This window comes from Cyprinus carpio, chromosome B17 (assembly GCF_018340385.1).
Source record: "Cyprinus carpio isolate SPL01 chromosome B17, ASM1834038v1, whole genome shotgun sequence".
NCBI lineage: Eukaryota > Metazoa > Chordata > Actinopteri > Cypriniformes > Cyprinidae > Cyprinus > Cyprinus carpio.
In genome coordinates, this window is record NC_056613.1 from 5,869,596 (window position 1) to 5,886,353 (window position 16,758).

The 16,758-nt window shown below is 37.2% G+C and overlaps 1 protein-coding gene and 8 non-coding genes across 9 annotated transcripts in view; 8 read left to right on the forward strand and 1 right to left on the reverse strand.

Moving 5' to 3' along the window:
* LOC109106848 (synaptosome associated protein 25b) overlaps positions 1–16,758 on the reverse strand; it is a 44,524-nt gene that overhangs the window by 15,121 nt on the left and 12,645 nt on the right. Inside the window, 3 exon segments of the mRNA XM_042743309.1 lie at positions 7,980–8,028; positions 9,592–9,633; positions 10,998–11,124. Coding sequence (XP_042599243.1) covers positions 7,980–8,028; positions 9,592–9,633; positions 10,998–11,069 — 163 coding nt within the window. The 5' untranslated portion in view covers positions 11,070–11,124.
* trnal-uaa lies at positions 1,485–1,567 on the forward strand. The gene has a single exon. It is a non-coding gene; the product is annotated as a tRNA-Leu (tRNA).
* trnal-uaa lies at positions 2,020–2,102 on the forward strand. Its single transcript has one exon. It is a non-coding gene; the product is annotated as a tRNA-Leu (tRNA).
* trnal-uaa lies at positions 2,419–2,501 on the forward strand. Its single transcript has one exon. It is a non-coding gene; the product is annotated as a tRNA-Leu (tRNA).
* On the forward strand, positions 3,234–3,316 carry trnal-uaa. Its single transcript has one exon. It is a non-coding gene; the product is annotated as a tRNA-Leu (tRNA).
* Positions 3,629–3,711, forward strand: trnal-uaa. The gene has a single exon. It is a non-coding gene; the product is annotated as a tRNA-Leu (tRNA).
* Positions 4,027–4,109, forward strand: trnal-uaa. Its single transcript has one exon. It is a non-coding gene; the product is annotated as a tRNA-Leu (tRNA).
* trnal-uaa lies at positions 4,841–4,923 on the forward strand. The gene has a single exon. It is a non-coding gene; the product is annotated as a tRNA-Leu (tRNA).
* trnal-uaa lies at positions 5,236–5,318 on the forward strand. Its single transcript has one exon. It is a non-coding gene; the product is annotated as a tRNA-Leu (tRNA).

A 16,758-nucleotide genomic window follows, 5' to 3' on the forward strand; every position in this document is an offset into this window, starting at 1 on the left:
TTAAAGAAATAGTTCACCCAAAATTAAAAGTCGTCATTTTCATGCCCTCATATTGTTCTAAACCAATACAAGTTTTTTGTCCTCCATAAAGCACAAAAATGAGATTTTTTTCATTTATAGTTTCATGAAGAACCTTTCCATTCCATAAAAGGTCCTTTAGATTTTTAAAATGTTCTTCACTCTAAGAAAAAAAAAAACTGTTCACTGAAAGATTTATTTATTTTTTTTTTTTTTTTGAAGAACCAAAAATGGTTCTTCTGTGGCATCGCTGTCAAAACCCCCTTTTGGAACCTTTATTTTTAAGAGAAATAATAAAATTGAAAGGGGAAAGACTGCAAAAAAATCAGTACTGTATAAGAATCATAATCATTCAGTGGAAGAAGGTTCAGAACAACAAAAGAGTGACTTTATTTTTGGGTAAACTATCCCTTTAAAATCAAAAAGCATATGCTAATATTTTGTAATAGGGATGCTCTTCTGAGCCTTTAGGGAATCGAGTGGTTGCTGGCATGAATGCTTGGCATCACTGGGCACTTGCTCACTGTAACTGTAACCATCACTGTTTGAGCTAAACTGAAAAAAGAAACAGTCAGGATGATTATGAACGTGTGAATATCGTTAGGCAAATGCTGAGAAAGAAAGAAGATGATCAGAAACAGAACAGAAATAAAAAGCAAAAGAAAATGAAAGGAAATATGGAGCATAAATATTAGTTATTGTGTGGTAAGGGGAAGTAAACTGAAGAATGTAATGGTTGATCATTTATGAACTGAAATGTACAACAGACTGAAGGGATACACATTCCTTTAGGGCTTTAGAAAACTGTAAAATCCCTGGGGGAGCACAAAAGATGTTTCAAGTTTATAAAAATGAGCAAATATGATACTATGATTCAAGTGTCTGTTCATCTGTCCTTAATTGGGCATAAAAGCTGAAGTAAAATTTGTATTCTTCTTAGCTAGTTTAAGTACAACTGACAGGGTCTAGGGTTAGGTTTCGACCATTTACCGACAACAAGCCAAATGGCTAATTGGGTTTTGCTGCTAATCCCATGAGCAAGAGCCGCGTGACTGAAGAAAGAGTGGGAAGGTGGCAAGAAAGAGATGTTGGGGGACTCGTCTCGTCATTGTTTGACAGTGATATGAAGCATATCTTCACTTTTTTGTATCTTATGTTTGAGAGTGGCATGACTGAGGAGGTAGTGTGATGGCATGCAGACTGCAGTGCATCCACTGAGCTATTTTAGTGCCTTTCCAATCTACTACAGCTGACCAGGATAGCTGAGTGGTTAAGGCATTGGATATAAGGTCCAATGGACAAATGTCCTGGGATCAAACCCCACTCCTGATAGCAGAATTTCTATATTAACTTAAATGTCTGCAAATGGTACTAAAGAAACAAACTGCTTTGTTAAAACTGATTCTGAAGTTCTTCTAAAAGGAGTAAAGAGGGCTTTACTTCTACAACCACACCCTGAAAAAGCAACCAGGATGGCCGAGTGGTTAAGGCGTTGGACTTAAGATCCAATGGACAAATGTCCTCGTGGGTTCGAACCCCACTCCTGGTAAATTATGGTGTATTTTGAGTAGAATACAGTAATGCAACTGTATGTGGTTCTGTTACCAACAAATGAGTCTCTCAAAACTGGTTCTGAAATACCACTAAAAAAAATAAAGAAGGGTTGTGGCATCCCAAAGTGCCTCTTATGGCTGATTGGTTAAGGCGTTGGATTTAAGATTCAATGGACAGATGTCCTTTTGGGTTCAAACCCTACAACCAGTATCAACGGTCAATTCTGTTATGAATAATTGCAGACGGTTAGAGCACAACAATGTCATCAGGATGGCTGAGTGGTTAAGGCATTGGACTTGAGACTCAATGGACAGATGTCCGTTTGGGTTCAAACCCCACTCCCAGTGTCAACGGTCAATTCTGTTACGAATATTGGCAGAAAATCTTATAGAGATGACAGAGCGCATATTGAAAAAGTAATTGCTACAACTACACCCTGGAAAAGCAACCAGGATGGCCGAGTGGTTAAGGCGTTGGACTTAAGATCCAATGGACAAATGTCCTCGTGGGTTTGAACCCCACTCCTGGTAGATTAAGGTGTATTTTGAGTAGAATACAGTAATGCAGCTATATGTGGTTGTGTTACCAACAAATGAGTCTCTTGAAACTGGTTCTGAAATGCCACTAAAAAAAATAAAGAAGGGTTGGGGCATCCCAAAGTGGCTGTTATGGCTGAGTGGTTAAGGTGTTGGACTTAAGATTCAATGGACAGATGTCCTTTTGGGTTCAAACCCTACAACCATTTATCAACGGTCAATTTTGTTATGAATAATTACAGAAATTCTTATAGAGATAACAGAATGCATATTGAAAAAGTAATTGCTGCAACTACACCCTGAAAAAGCAACCAGGATGGCCGAGTGGTTAAGGCGTTGGACTTAAGATCCAATGGACAAATGTCCTCGTGGGTTCGAACCCCACTCCTGGTAGATTATTGTGAGTTTTATGTAGAATAGTAATGCAGCTGTATGTGGTTGTTTATGCCATCAAACTGCTTTCTCAGAACTAATTACGAAGTACATCTAAAAGGAATAAAGACGGTTAGAGCGCAACAATGTCATCAGGATGGCTGAGTGGTTAAGGCACTGGACTTGAGACTCAATGGACAGATGTCCGTTTGGGTTCAAACCCCACTCCCAGTGTCAACGGTCAATTCTGTTACGAATATTGGCAGAAAATCTTATAGAGATGACAGAGCGCATATTGAAAAATTAAAAGTATTAAAATTCTAATGTTTTGAATAATTACAGCAGAATGCATATTGAAAAAGTAATTGCTGCAACTACACCCTGAAGAAGCAACCAGGATGGCCGAGTGGTTAAGGCGTTGGACTTAAGATCCAATGGACAAATAGTTGTGAGTTTTATGTAGAATAGTAATGCAGCTGCATGTGGTTGTTATGCCATCAAACTGCTTTCTCAGAACTAATTACGAAGTACATCTAAAAGGAATAAAGACGGTTAGAGCGCAACAATGTCATCAGGATGGCTGAGTGGTTAAGGCGTTGGACTTAAGATTCAATGGACAGGTGTCCTTTTGGGTTCAAACCCCACTCCCAGTATCAACAGTCAATTCTGTTATGAATATTTGCAGAAAATCTTATAGAGATAACAGAAAGCATATTGAAAAAGTAATCGCTACAACTACACCCTGAAAAAGCAACCAGGATGGCCGAGTGGTTAAGGCGTTGGACTTAAGATCCAATGGACAAATGTCCTCGTGGGTTCAAACCCCACTCCTGGTAGATAGTTGTGAGTTTTATGTAGAATAGTAATGCAGCTGTATGTGGTTGTTATGCCATCAAACTGCTTTCTCAGAACTAATTACAAAGTACATCTAAAAGGAATAAAGACGGTTAGAGCGCAACAATGTCATCAGGATGGCTGAGTGGTTAAGGCATTGGGCTTGAGACTCAATGGACAGATGTCCGTTTGGGTTCAAACCCCACTCCCAGTGTCAACGGTCAATTCTGTTATGAATATTGGCAGAAAATCTTATAGAGATGACAGGGCGCATATTGAAAAAGTAATTGCTACAACTACACCCTGGAAAAGCAACCAGGATGGCCGAATGGTTAAGGCGTTGGACTTAAGATCCAATGGACAAATGTCCTCGTGGGTTCGAACCCCACTCCTGGTAGATTAAGGTGTATTTTGAGTAGAATACAGTAATGCAGCTGTATGTGGTTGTGTTACCAACAAATGAGTCTCTCAAAACTGGTTCTGAAATGCCACTAAAAAAAATAAAGAAGGGTTGGGGCATCCCAAAGTGGCTGTTATGGCTGAGTGGTTAAGGTGTTGGACTTAAGATTCAATGGACAGATGTCCTTTTGGGTTCAAACCCTACAACCAGTATCAACGGTCAATGCTGTTATGAATAATTGCAGAAATTCTTATAGAGATAACAGAAAGCATATTGAAAAAGTAATTGCTGCAACTACACCCTGAAAAAGCAACCAGGATGGCCGAGTGGTTAAGGCGTTGGACTTAAGATTCAATGGACAGATGTCCTTTTGGGTTCAAACCCCACTCCTGGTAAATAATTGTGAGTTTTATGTAGAATAGTAATGCAGCTGTATGTGGTTGTTATGCCATCAAACTGCTTTCGCAGAACTAATTACGAAGTACATCTAAAAGGAATAAAGACGGTTAGAGCGCAACAATGTCATCAGGATGGCTGAGTGGTTAAGGCACTGGCCTTGAGACTCAATGGACAGATGTCCATTTGGGTTCAAACCCCACTCCCAGTGTCAACGTTCAATTCTGTTACGAATATTGGCAGAAAATCTTATAAAGATGACAGAGCGCATATTGAAAAATTAAAAGTATTAAAATTCTAAAAATTCTTATAGAGATAACAGAATGCATATTGAAAAAGTAATTGCTGCAACTACACCCTGAAGAAGCAACCAGGATGGCCGAGTGGTTAAGGCGTTGGACTTAAGATCCAATGGACAAATAGTTGTGAGTTTTATGTAGAATAGTAATGCAGCTGTATGTGGTTGTTATGCCATCAAACTGCTTTCTCAGAACTAATTACGAAGTACATCTAAAAGGAATAAAGACGGTTAGAGCGCAACAATGTCATCAGGATGGCTGAGTGGTTAAGGTGTTGGACTTAAGATTCAATGGACAGATGTCCTTTTGGGTTCAAACCCCACTCCCAGTGTCAACGGTCAATTCTGTTACGAATATTGGCAGAAAATCTTATAGAGATGACAGAGCGCATATTGAAAAAGTAATTGCTACAACTACACCCTGGAAAAGCAACCAGGATGGCCGAGTGGTTAAGGCGTTGGACTTAAGATCCAATGGACAAATGTCCTCGTGGGTTCAAACCCCACTCCTGGTAAATAATTCTCAGTTTTATGTAGAATAGTAATGCAGCTGTATGTGGTTGTTATGCCATCAAACTGCTTTCTCAGAACTAATTACGAAGTACATCTAAAAGGAATAAAGACGGTTAGAGCGCAACAATGTCATCAGGATGGCTGAGTGGTTAAGGCATTGGACTTGAGACTCAATGGACAGATGTCCGTTTGGGTTCAAACCCCACTCCCAGTGTCAACGGTCAATTCTGTTACGAATATTGGCAGAAAATCTTATAAAGATGACAGAGCGCATATTGAAAAAGTAATTGCTGCAACTACACCCTGAAAAAGCAACCAGGATGGCCGAGTGGTTAAGGCGTTGGACTTAAGATCCAATGGACAAATGTCCTCGTGGGTTCAAACCCCACTCCTGGTAGATAATTGTAAGTTTTATGTAGAATAGTAATGCAGCTGTATGTGGTTGTTATACCAACAAACTGCTTTCTAAGAACTAATTACGAAGTACATCTAAAAGGAATAAAGACGGTTAGAGCACAACAATGTCATCAGGATTGCTGAGTGGTTAAGGCATTGGACTTAAGATTCAATGGACAGGTGTCCTTTTGGGTTCAAACCCCACTCCTAGTATCAACAGTCAATTCTGTTATGAATATTTGCAGAAAATCTTATAGAGATGACAGAGAGCATATTAAAAAAGTAATTTCCACAACAGCACCCAAAAAAAAACCCTGGCAAGGGTGGCCGGGTTGTTAGGGTGTTTGGGGTTTTGGTCTTATGGTCAAATGTACTAGTGTGTTCGTGGGTTAGTCCTGGTAGATTATGTTGTATTTTGAGTAGAATACAGTAATGCAACTGTATGTGGTTCTGTTACCAACAAATGAGTCTCTCAAAACTGGTTCTGAAATACCACTAAAAAAAAATAAAAAAGGGTTGGGGCATCCCAAAGTGACTGTTATGGCTGTGGGGTTCAAACCACACAACCAGTATCAACGGTCAATTCTGTTATGAATAATTGCAGAAAATCTTATAGAGATGACAGAAAGCAGACCTTTGCAACCATGTTAGAGGAGCAGTCACTTCAACTACCACCTGACAAAACAACCAGGGGTGCGTTTCCCAAAAGCATCATTAGCCAACTATGGTCGCAAGTTCAGTCATTACCAACATAGTTCAACAAAACAGCGATGCAAACTTAGGTGGTTGGAACTACAGCTCTTGAGCTGTGGTTAGAAGCAAAGTTTCTTGTTAGCAAGGGATATGGATTTAAATAAATATGGTCTTGGGAACAATAAGCAAGCTAACATGCAGTACAATCTATACATTCCATTATATCTAAATATAAATGCATTTTAATCTATGTATTTTTGCGTGTCCTCTAAAAGTGCCGTTTTTGAAGAGTGTGCAAGCTGTGAACAAATACCTAAAGGGAACCCCAGAGTATGACGTAAGAGGTAACCTGCGATGAATCAAACATCAAATAAAGCAAAATGACAGAAAACAAAAAATACTTAATTAGTCATCAGGTGCCATGTTCAATATAGCAGCATCTTAGAGATGTCTAATTGGTTAAATAGCAGAAGTTATTCCTCCACCACATGCGTGTGACGTCATTAACAATGGCCCTATGTTGTTGAACTAATGTGGTTCAAACGACGGAGATGCGACCATGTTCGGGAAACAGTCGTAACTAACTAGTTCGTTTCAACAACAACACATCATACTATGGTGGTTAATCAGTGAGTTACATCGTTGTATGGGAAACACACCCCAGGATGGTTGAGGTTTTGGACTTTAGATTCAATGGACACATGTCCTTGTGGGTTCAAACCCCACTCCAAGTATAAAAGGTCAATTCCATTGTGACGAGTGGGGCGGGGCCGAGATATTTATTTGAATGTTCGCCGGTTCCCGCCTCCTTCTTCCCGTTATTATGGAGTTTTATAGTATTACATCCATTATGCATAACTGTAGAAAATCTGCTTCACCTCATGAAGATGACTGAAAGCATATCGGAGAAGCAATTTCTACAACTACAACACAAAAAATAGCAACAGAGTGGTTAAGGTGTCGGACTTAAGCTCCAATGGATGTATGTCCTTGTAGGGTTTGAATCCCGCTCCTAACAAATTTAAATTTGTGCTTGGTTAATGTCTCAGCATATTCTATCTGTAAATAAAACAGATGAACTACCATGCCTTTTGGGACAGTTAACACTGTAGGCTGGTACCCAGAGGTTGTTGGTTTGAAATGCTGAAAATATGATTAATGAGCTACTGTTGCGGTGCCCTTGAGTTAGACAACTGACTTTATGTAGTTCTTTAGTTACAAAAGGTACATTCTTTATAAGTCTCTTTATATGTCTCCTGAAGTGGACTTCTAACTGGAAGCCTTCTGAGTTCTAAGAGACTATTACATTCAGCAATCAGAGCACAGCTTTATGAGACGTGCTGTTGTTCTGCTCTAAAACTGGAGGCAAGAACGGTAGCAGGATCATTTAAGGTAGGAAATGGATTGTCCTGAGGCAGTCTGAGGAACACAACTTCCATAATTTAACACAACGAGAAGAAGGATTGTATGTTGTTTTGACAGACTAATTAAAATTTCTCTTCCATGTGGAAAGGAACTCAACATTTCTTATTATCCACATACAACCGTATAAAGCCTCAAGCATTATAAAGGCTTAATTTGTCAATAGAGACGTGACTGTTTCTATTAAATTGTTGATTATGTTATTACTATTGATAAAACAATTAGCATTGTGTGTTAACTGGAAAGTCTTTCACCCCAGGGATTGTACACAGATATATTTCATCTGGTGAAGAGGAAAGCTGTTTGTCATTACCAGCAACATCGATCGTTCAATTTACCTCTTTACATGACTCTCAAAGCTTCACTTCTGACATGACTGCCTGATGTTTATAATTGTTTAAAATCATTTCTTTAATCTGCAATACAGTTCATCTGACAAAGTATTACAAGTAGCCTACATAAAGTAAAGTTAAAATAGGCAAATAAAAATGACTTACTGCACAACCTCATTAAATGATTCCATAATGAGTTTTTCACCGTTACTTACCTCCCTGTTCATCCAGCATAACCAAAGTTCTGATACCAGCATCTTTACTCTAATCCATCAAGAATGGAGAAGCAAGAGAAAAGAGGAAATAAACAAGTGAGAGAAGCCTACTGGTGAACAGAAAGGAGATTCACATAGATATAAGATGAGAAAAGAACAGCAGGGAATAAAAGAGCTTTTCAGCAGAGGACAGACTGTAGCGCACAGCATTATTACAACTATTGAAATTCTTCAAGAGTGCTTAATTCACTTGGCAGGTAATTATAAGAAGGCAATGAGGTGGCAGACAGTATGAAGCTAAAATTAGCTCAGAATTGTAAACAGAGCACTGGATTGAACTCTGAAGGTATGAAAGCATGTGTGTGTGCAATATGGTGAGTCGTTCTCTGAGGCACGTGCAGGTTCTATTGACCTAAATAAAACAGCTGATTATTTTATTCCGAATCCCACATCACCTCATTATTTTAACTAGATGATTGAGCACTGCAGAGGTTTATTATTACAGCACCAAATACCTACAGGAATCTTTATATGTAATGAAAAACAATTATTAATACTTAATTTAGTAAATTATCCCCACTTATAAGCTCTGTCAACCCATTTTATACTAATAATAACAGGTATGTGCATTTACTCAGCACTTAATCAACATGACATATGGCATAATGGAAACTGGAAGCTTTTAACATGAAATTAGATGCAAGAACCAGATGGGAACATTATATTTGTTCAGCACCGCTAACCTTTGAAGTTCATTAGCAGCCCAAGTATGCAATTTTCTTCCAGCAATGGCAAAAATGAAGTGGGAGAATGATTTGTTCATAACTTTGGATAACCAATTTCAAGATGTAATTCACAAAACTTGGTCCTGGGCCTGTTTTTTAAGAACCATTAAGATATAGAAATAAAAAAATATTATGCATCTTGATTGCAATAACTCAAATTGAACTTTCATATTATACTAGCAATACCATTCAAAAATTGGGGTCTATATTTTTTTTTATAAGAAATTAATATTTTTTTTCAGCAAGGATGCATTAAATTGATTTTAAAAATACAGTAAATATTTTAACATTGTTGGTGAAGAAAACATTTAATAAAAAAACAAACAATGTGATTTATACTCGCTATAATACTAAAACTAAAATTTAGGTTTCTAATCTTTATAATGCCAAAGCAAACACATTTTTTTTCTCAACACCATCTATCATCTCCACATGTGGGGTCAGGAGTGTTTGATCTCTATTAGACACTAGAAAGACTGGTTTTCTCTCCTGTGTCTCGCCGCTGCCCTATCAGTAACACATAGATGGAGCTTCTCTGAAATCATTATTGATTTTTATCACAGAGCGGAAATTTCGGTGCTATTTCACCATCTCCATTTCTGACCTTCAGCGGCCATGAAAACAAGCAGTGGACCAAACTCTGTGTAAAAACAGCTTTTCATATACAGCCAATGAGCAAGAATTTCTCCTAGTGATCACAATGTAACATTTCCGGATATATGACTTCAGTCTATATTTGTATCTTCAATATGCGATATGTAAGTGAATATGTTGACAGAACAGCATGATGGTTTCCTGTTATTTACTGAGTTAGATCAATATCTTACCTCTTCGACTAGCTGCAGCATGCGGCGAGTACTTTCCAAAGACTGTAAAAAGAAAAATACACTTCTTATTACCCACAATGCACTCAACAGCTAATATGTTCCTGCTTGTTGTTTGGTTCTTCGTGTTGTTATCTGAAAGCTATGTGTCAAGCACCACAGTTGGTACAAGGCCATAATGTTCATAATGTCAGTTCCGACAGCATGTTACTAATGGTTGCCAAGTTCAGACAGAGCTGAATGTACAGCCATTTCTGTTCCCCCTCCTTTCCTTCCTGTTCCTTCAAAGAAAGCTCAAGATAGCATTATCCACTCATGAATATTTAAAGCTCTCCCATTCCAGTCCAGTGTACATATCTGAGCTGAAGAAATATGACTTCGCCGAGGCACAGGATGCTCAATAGCAGGCTGGGATTAAAGATCATTATTGAGATCTTGATTTTCTTTTTAGAGAGCTATTACCAAGAGTCACAGGATAGATCATATGGAAGCATGCACCACCTCGTCATTGTGAGGCTATGAAGGTGAATGGTGTCATTTTTTTCAGTGTTAATACTGTCTCATGTGCCACTTTAATGCACTAGTCATTAAGACAAACAGTCAACTAGCTGGCAAGTAAAAATTTTTATCTGACACAATGATCAGCTTGTTTATTGTTAATCGAGAGAAAATTTTGAAAAAAGCCTCTGGAAAATGTTTGTTTACTTTTGTAAGCATCCTGGCTTGTTTGTGAATGCTTCAAATTAACCAGATGATTTCAGAAGTCTGGTTTTCAGTGTGCATATATTGTAAATGCGAAGTGCTCCAGTTTTAGTCTATTTTCACATTTCCGTAACTTCAAATCTATCAGTTGTGGCATGTCACCATACATAAATGACATGCAACTATTTTTTTCAATATAGAACATTCTGTAGACCATGGAAGCCTGTTTCCACCACTGAATAAAAAATAAAACCACTTTGTTCCCTTTTGTTACCCCTCCCACATGCAGTTGTGTGTCAAAGTTCTGACTGTTCAGCAGGAGACCTGTGTGATTAGAGGTCTATCAAAGCCAGTGCAGAACCCCCACTGGGCAGGCGCTGTGAGGGAGGCTGTTTCTGTCTGAAATAAGTAGAGAACCTCTCTCTGATCACCACTGCTTCTGACTGGTGATAACCAAGCAGCCTCCACTGCTCCATGACAAATAGATGAGAAATCTTAATATAGAGCCGTTTCACAGACGTTCACAAAACGGATTTCTTAATTCAGAGATGCTCTTTAGAGTGGTTCTGTCTTCTACGGCACGTCTGGAAGTCATGGTGTGTTCATTCTCCTTCACGCTGGGACAGGTCTATTTATAAACAGAAGCTGTCGTATTTAGGGTTTATTTTTAGACATGCATCTCCCATGCATGTTGAAGGTGTACTTACCTCATCGCCCAGCTGATCAGCTCTGGCCTGCATGTCTGTCAGCTCATTGCGCATGTCGGCCTCGTCTGCCATGGCTGTTGGAGGGATGAGGTGCTCGCCTCTAAATGGGAAGTGTAGCTTTTGAAGGCTGGAAAACAGATGAAAAATGCTTTGTTTTAGGCTATGCCAAAGAAGACACACCAAAGTGAGCAATCCAGACAGATCTGGTACAGAAACGCACAAAAAAGTTAAATAATATATTGTTTAATGAACAAACAGAATTCATAAGTGACTCACAGTGCCGTGCATTGCATGAACGTCTCTGAATTTTATTCTATTTCCATCTGAAGACAATAATCGATCAAGTATTGCATGGCAGTCAATATATCTAGACTCATTCTCAGAAACTGACTCATCAATTCAAGGACTCAGGTTACTCAAAGCTCAAAAAATAGAAAGAGAAAAACGATAGGCATAGAAGATGTGTACTGAGAATTACATTATGAATTCATTGCTACTTCTAAAAATAATGCAGGAAATGACAAGGAATCGCTGAAAATTAACTCTCAGCCCATCAAAGAGATAGTTTATTCATGAGAGACGATTTGGAGAAATTTAGCATTACTACTTCACTTGCTCACCAATGGATCCTCTGCAGTAAATGGGTGCCATCAGAATGAGAGTCCAAACAGCTGATAAAAACATCACAATAATCCACAGGTAATTCAGATTGATATTGCAAATAGATTATAATATTGTGGAGTTAATAGAAGTTGTTTTATTTTATTTGATGGAGTGGTGTGGTTTGGAGTGCTTGTGAACTATTAACTATAACTGTTTGGACTCTCATTTTGACAGCACCCATTCACTGCAGAGGACCTATTGGTGAACAATGATGTATGCTACATTTTGGGGTAAATTATTCCTTTATAGTCAACAAAACTGACTTTATTTATTTTCTAAATGCAATGTATAATGAATAAAATAAAGTACCATCCTACATATCTTCTAAAAATACATCTAATCACATAAGTAAAATGGGTCATGAGCACCTTTTAATGTTGACTTCAGAGACAAATGCTCTATCTAGACTGACCACAGGGTCATTTTCAAGAGTGTTCACTGAAATTATACTCATGTCAAATCCATCTGTATCAAGGGTCTTGGATGCTTTCATAAATGCCAGTGTGTCTCATGTACCTTGAGATAATTTATTCTTTTCACTAAAACTCAAGCACAAACATATATAGATGCTTTTATAATCTAGTTTATCTCAAAGCATTGGACACAAGTGTGTCATGTTGGCTGCAGCATCATCTTGGCATCCGGGCACTGGCATGTATCCCTTATATTCCTCATCTCCTGGCACGGAAAATGCTTAATCTGCCTACTGTTGATCAACATAGGGACCAATCAGAGATTTTGTCAAGATCTACCACTTTAGCACTACACAATGTCTTTAAACAGACAATAGACGGCATTTCTTTTATGCATCTAACATTTCTGTCCAAAACCGCTTACAATGCTTTCAAATTAGTCATTTTATCTGTTATCTGCGAACCAAAGCCATGACCTTTGCATTGCTCGCATTGTGCCAGTTGAGCTAGAGACAAAAAGAGTCAACACTTTTTTTCCCTGGTTGGATGGTGCCAGGAATACATGACCACCAGTGCATGCAATGTTACTTTAATCAAGTGTAAGTTGGCATCAAGTCATGTAAATATATTGCCAGAAATCTGCTGGAACTGCTGCCGTTGCTCCCTGTCATTAGCCATTTCATCTAACGCCAACTGGAAAAGGCAGCAGACCTCTTATACTCCATCTTCTCCCTGGCTGCTCTATATATCTCGCTCTCTCTGCGCTCCAGTGGTGAGAGGTCCAGAGAAAACATGAGTAATTAACTTATTCTCTTTTTTATTATAAGACAATTAGATTAACTAAAGAATCATATTTATATAGAGCATCAAGCTGAAAGCCTGCTGATCTGTGGGATGACATTTGTGACTTCTTGCTTTTATTATTGTGCTCTCTTTTATTTTACTAATGAAATGAATGAACTATCAACAGCTCTATTGTGTATCTAAAATGAAGTGCTCTTTGATTCTATAATCTTTTGAATAAACTCCAAATTTGATTTGGGATTGATGGACGGGATTCTAAAAATGGCTTATATAGTGACCAGGACATAGTGTAAAATGTACACTATTACGATTGTAAGTATGAAGATATAAAAAAAAACAAAAAAAACAAAACAAAAAAAAAACAAAGGCAAACCGTGAGGTCATTTTGGAAAGGCTAACATGTAGCATTACGTTACATTAATATTAATCGAACTTAAAACGATTGGAGCAGGTTTTATGTTCATATATAGCCTTCTGATAATTATTCTCCAATATAAATATCTCCATGATATCTTAGTATAGTCTTAATAATAAATAAAGCGTTAGAATCTCTCTAATCACCAACACGACATTTAATATAGAAAACTGACAGAACAAATAACTACTATGACCTGTATCTACATTTATATATACATAAATGGAGAGCTCCCATTCTATCTAACATATACTCACATATGCGTGTAGTGTAGTTGAATCTCATCCTTCATTGTGGCAGATTTAAATTATTATATATTCAGTTGTATTTCATCAACATTGTAGCTAAATGTAAAGTTTCTCTTGACCTGATTCGTTATCCAAACATGTAGCCTATTTGGTGATGCTCTAATGTGATACTGAAATCTCTAACAATAATGATTGGTTATTTACCGAATTAAACAGCAAACAAATCTGAACGAATCTCTTTGGTGAACTGAATCAACTGATTCAAAGTCACTGATGAATCAAAATCATCACAACATTCCAGGGCCTACAGTAGAGTTGATTCCTTTATAGAATTGACTCTTGATTCTCAACGCCTAAGAATTGACTCTTTTTGGAATCAACTCCCAGATTTACTAAAATGTAAATAATTTCAAAGTTTTAAGTATTAAAGTTACAAGTACAAGACAAAACTTTGGTAATTAATAACTTAAAATTTATCAGAATTTATATCAATCTGAATCTGGGGGAACTCAAAAGCATGTTAAAAAATGCATTCATGCTGCATGGCAAGAAAAGAGACAGATCTATTACAGTGGAAATAGGTCAGCCTATATGGTATGGTATTAAGATTCCCACTCCCTGCATCATCCTTTATAGCTCTCTTTTTTTATTCCAGTTCTTTCTATAGAAGCTGTTATAAAAGAATCATGTTATAAAAGAATCACAGTGAGGAAACCTTAAACTGCCATGCCTCACACTTTCACTATCACACTAGAGATGCAATGCCTCAAAAGAAATTGTCAAGCCTCCTCAAGTGCCAGTTATGTTTAGAAAGAGCCACATATCTTAAGGGTGAAAAAAGAACATTTCTAAGAAAATCTTAATAACTCAAAGCTTACAAAAGTACATAAAGTGACAGCATAAGGTCACATACTCATGACATATAGTATGTGAAAACGATGCAACACAAATTAATCTAAATGTAAAAGCAACCCAGAAGCCTACAGCAAAGTATGTCATTGTGATTTTATAATGTGTGAGGACTCTGAGGTCAAGCCCATGATGTGCTTTGCAGACTGATGTCAATGTAGCAGAAATCTACCGTTGGGTACAAGCAGTGAGTTCAGAACTATATTTGCTTCATGACTCGCCAGATATTTAATGTTTCATGTCCATACAACATAGCAAGGAGTGCAGTGCATGAAAAATTAATTACGCTTTTATTTTGTTCTTTTGTGAGTGCATACGCCAGCTGAAAATAATTGTGAGCATGTTGTTTATGGATCTGTCACCATCTACACAAATTAATGAAATATTTTTCAGAAGTTGGAGTAAAAATAATCACACACTCCCTAGAGAGTGTGGCATCACGGTGTGTGCAGTTCGAACACCTCCACTTAGTTTTAATGAACCAGTGAAGTTTTATATTCATCTGTAACCTGTATCTGAAGGGCTGCTGTCCATCTCTTTGCACCCTGGAGAGAACAACAGTACTTGCTAGTTATTTAAAGCACTCCTGTTGAACTTGACATTTACCAATAGTAACAATTAAATTTGAAGGTCACAAATGACCTTGTCCAAACATGTCAATGAAATGGGCTGTTCAGAATAGCATGATACTTATGCTTTAGTGTACTTTGCATAATATGCAAAAATAAAACACCAAAATAAATAAATAAATAAATAAAACGTACAGAATACCTGGATCTCCTTCTTGACTTATTGTGCTCTCAGAATTATGGCTGTACTGAGAAGTGCTAAGATATTTTTATACAAAACTGGATTAAAATGCAACAATGATTTTATTTTCCAGAATCTGACGTCAATTTCTTAATTAAACCTGCAACATGCTGAGCTCATGTGGCAACGAAGTAGCACAGAAATGTTTTATCTTAAACATTTATCATTGCATTTATCACTTTACAAATGTTTTTAATGCACTGCAATTCAAAAGATTGGAGTCAGTAGGAATTGTCTTTCTTTTTGAATACTATTAATCCATTCATTCAACAAGCATGCATTAAACTGATCAAAAGTCACTGTAATGACATTTTTTTTCAAATAAATGGTCTGTTTAACTTTTTATTAATCAAAGAATAGGGGAAAAAAAGGTTTCCACAAAAAATACTGAGCAGCACAACCGTAAATTCAGCTCTGCCAAACAGGAATAAATTAAAATATCTATCTATCCATCTATCTATCTATCTATCTATCTATCTATCTATCTATCTATCTATCTATCTATCTATCTATATATATATATATATATATATATATATATATATATATATATACATATATATATATATAATGAAAATAATATAATATTAATAACATTTTTTAATATTGTTAATATTTTATTTATTTTATCTAGATTTATATTGCACTTGAAATCTTTACAAGGATCACAAAAGACATAATTCATTTAAATACACAACATAATCACAGTTATATGTAAACCTTATGTTGCGTCCTAAAAATGCAAATATGAGAACATGGCAACCTAAAATATTCTTACACCAACATCCAACAGACATGAGCTTGCATGGTCTTTAAGGAGGACACTGGCATGATTTATCCCAAACAATACAATGGAAACTGCATCTTCTTCAGGAGATAAACAAGAAATTAGAGATCCGGTTACACTGTATACAACGTCAGTCTCATCGACGTGCTTTCTCTCCATCTCACACTCCATTACTATCTCTTCTGAGCCAACCTAATTCAGTATTCCATTAATAATGGACGACGTGTCAGATAAGGAACAAGAGCAATGGCTTTCTCATTGGCGAGCATTTTCTTCCAGCCTTGTCTCTACAGTGCCATGGATGAATAGGCCATCTTGTAAATCATTGTTCTTCAAGGACGTGTCTTATCCGCCGAACCACAGTTAATCCACACCCCGAGAGAAAAACTACATCACCACCCAAACATGCCAACTGTGGGCGTACTTTCCTTTTCCTGTCATGAAAATGGCCTGGAATGATGCATCAGGGCCAATTTTGGCAGGCGGCATCACAAACTCTTCAGTTATTTGCCAGATGCATTAATCCAAGGCAATTTATGCTGCATACAAGCATTCAAGGAACAAAGTACAATGTTTTTGTTGTACCTGGGTGTATGACCTTGCCAGCAGCAAGGGCTTTACTGTTTGAGTCACCGGGGCTTACTGTAATTTTTTTATTTATTATTTTTTATTTTGTTTGCATTGTTGCATTGTTTTGACTCAGAAATTGCTA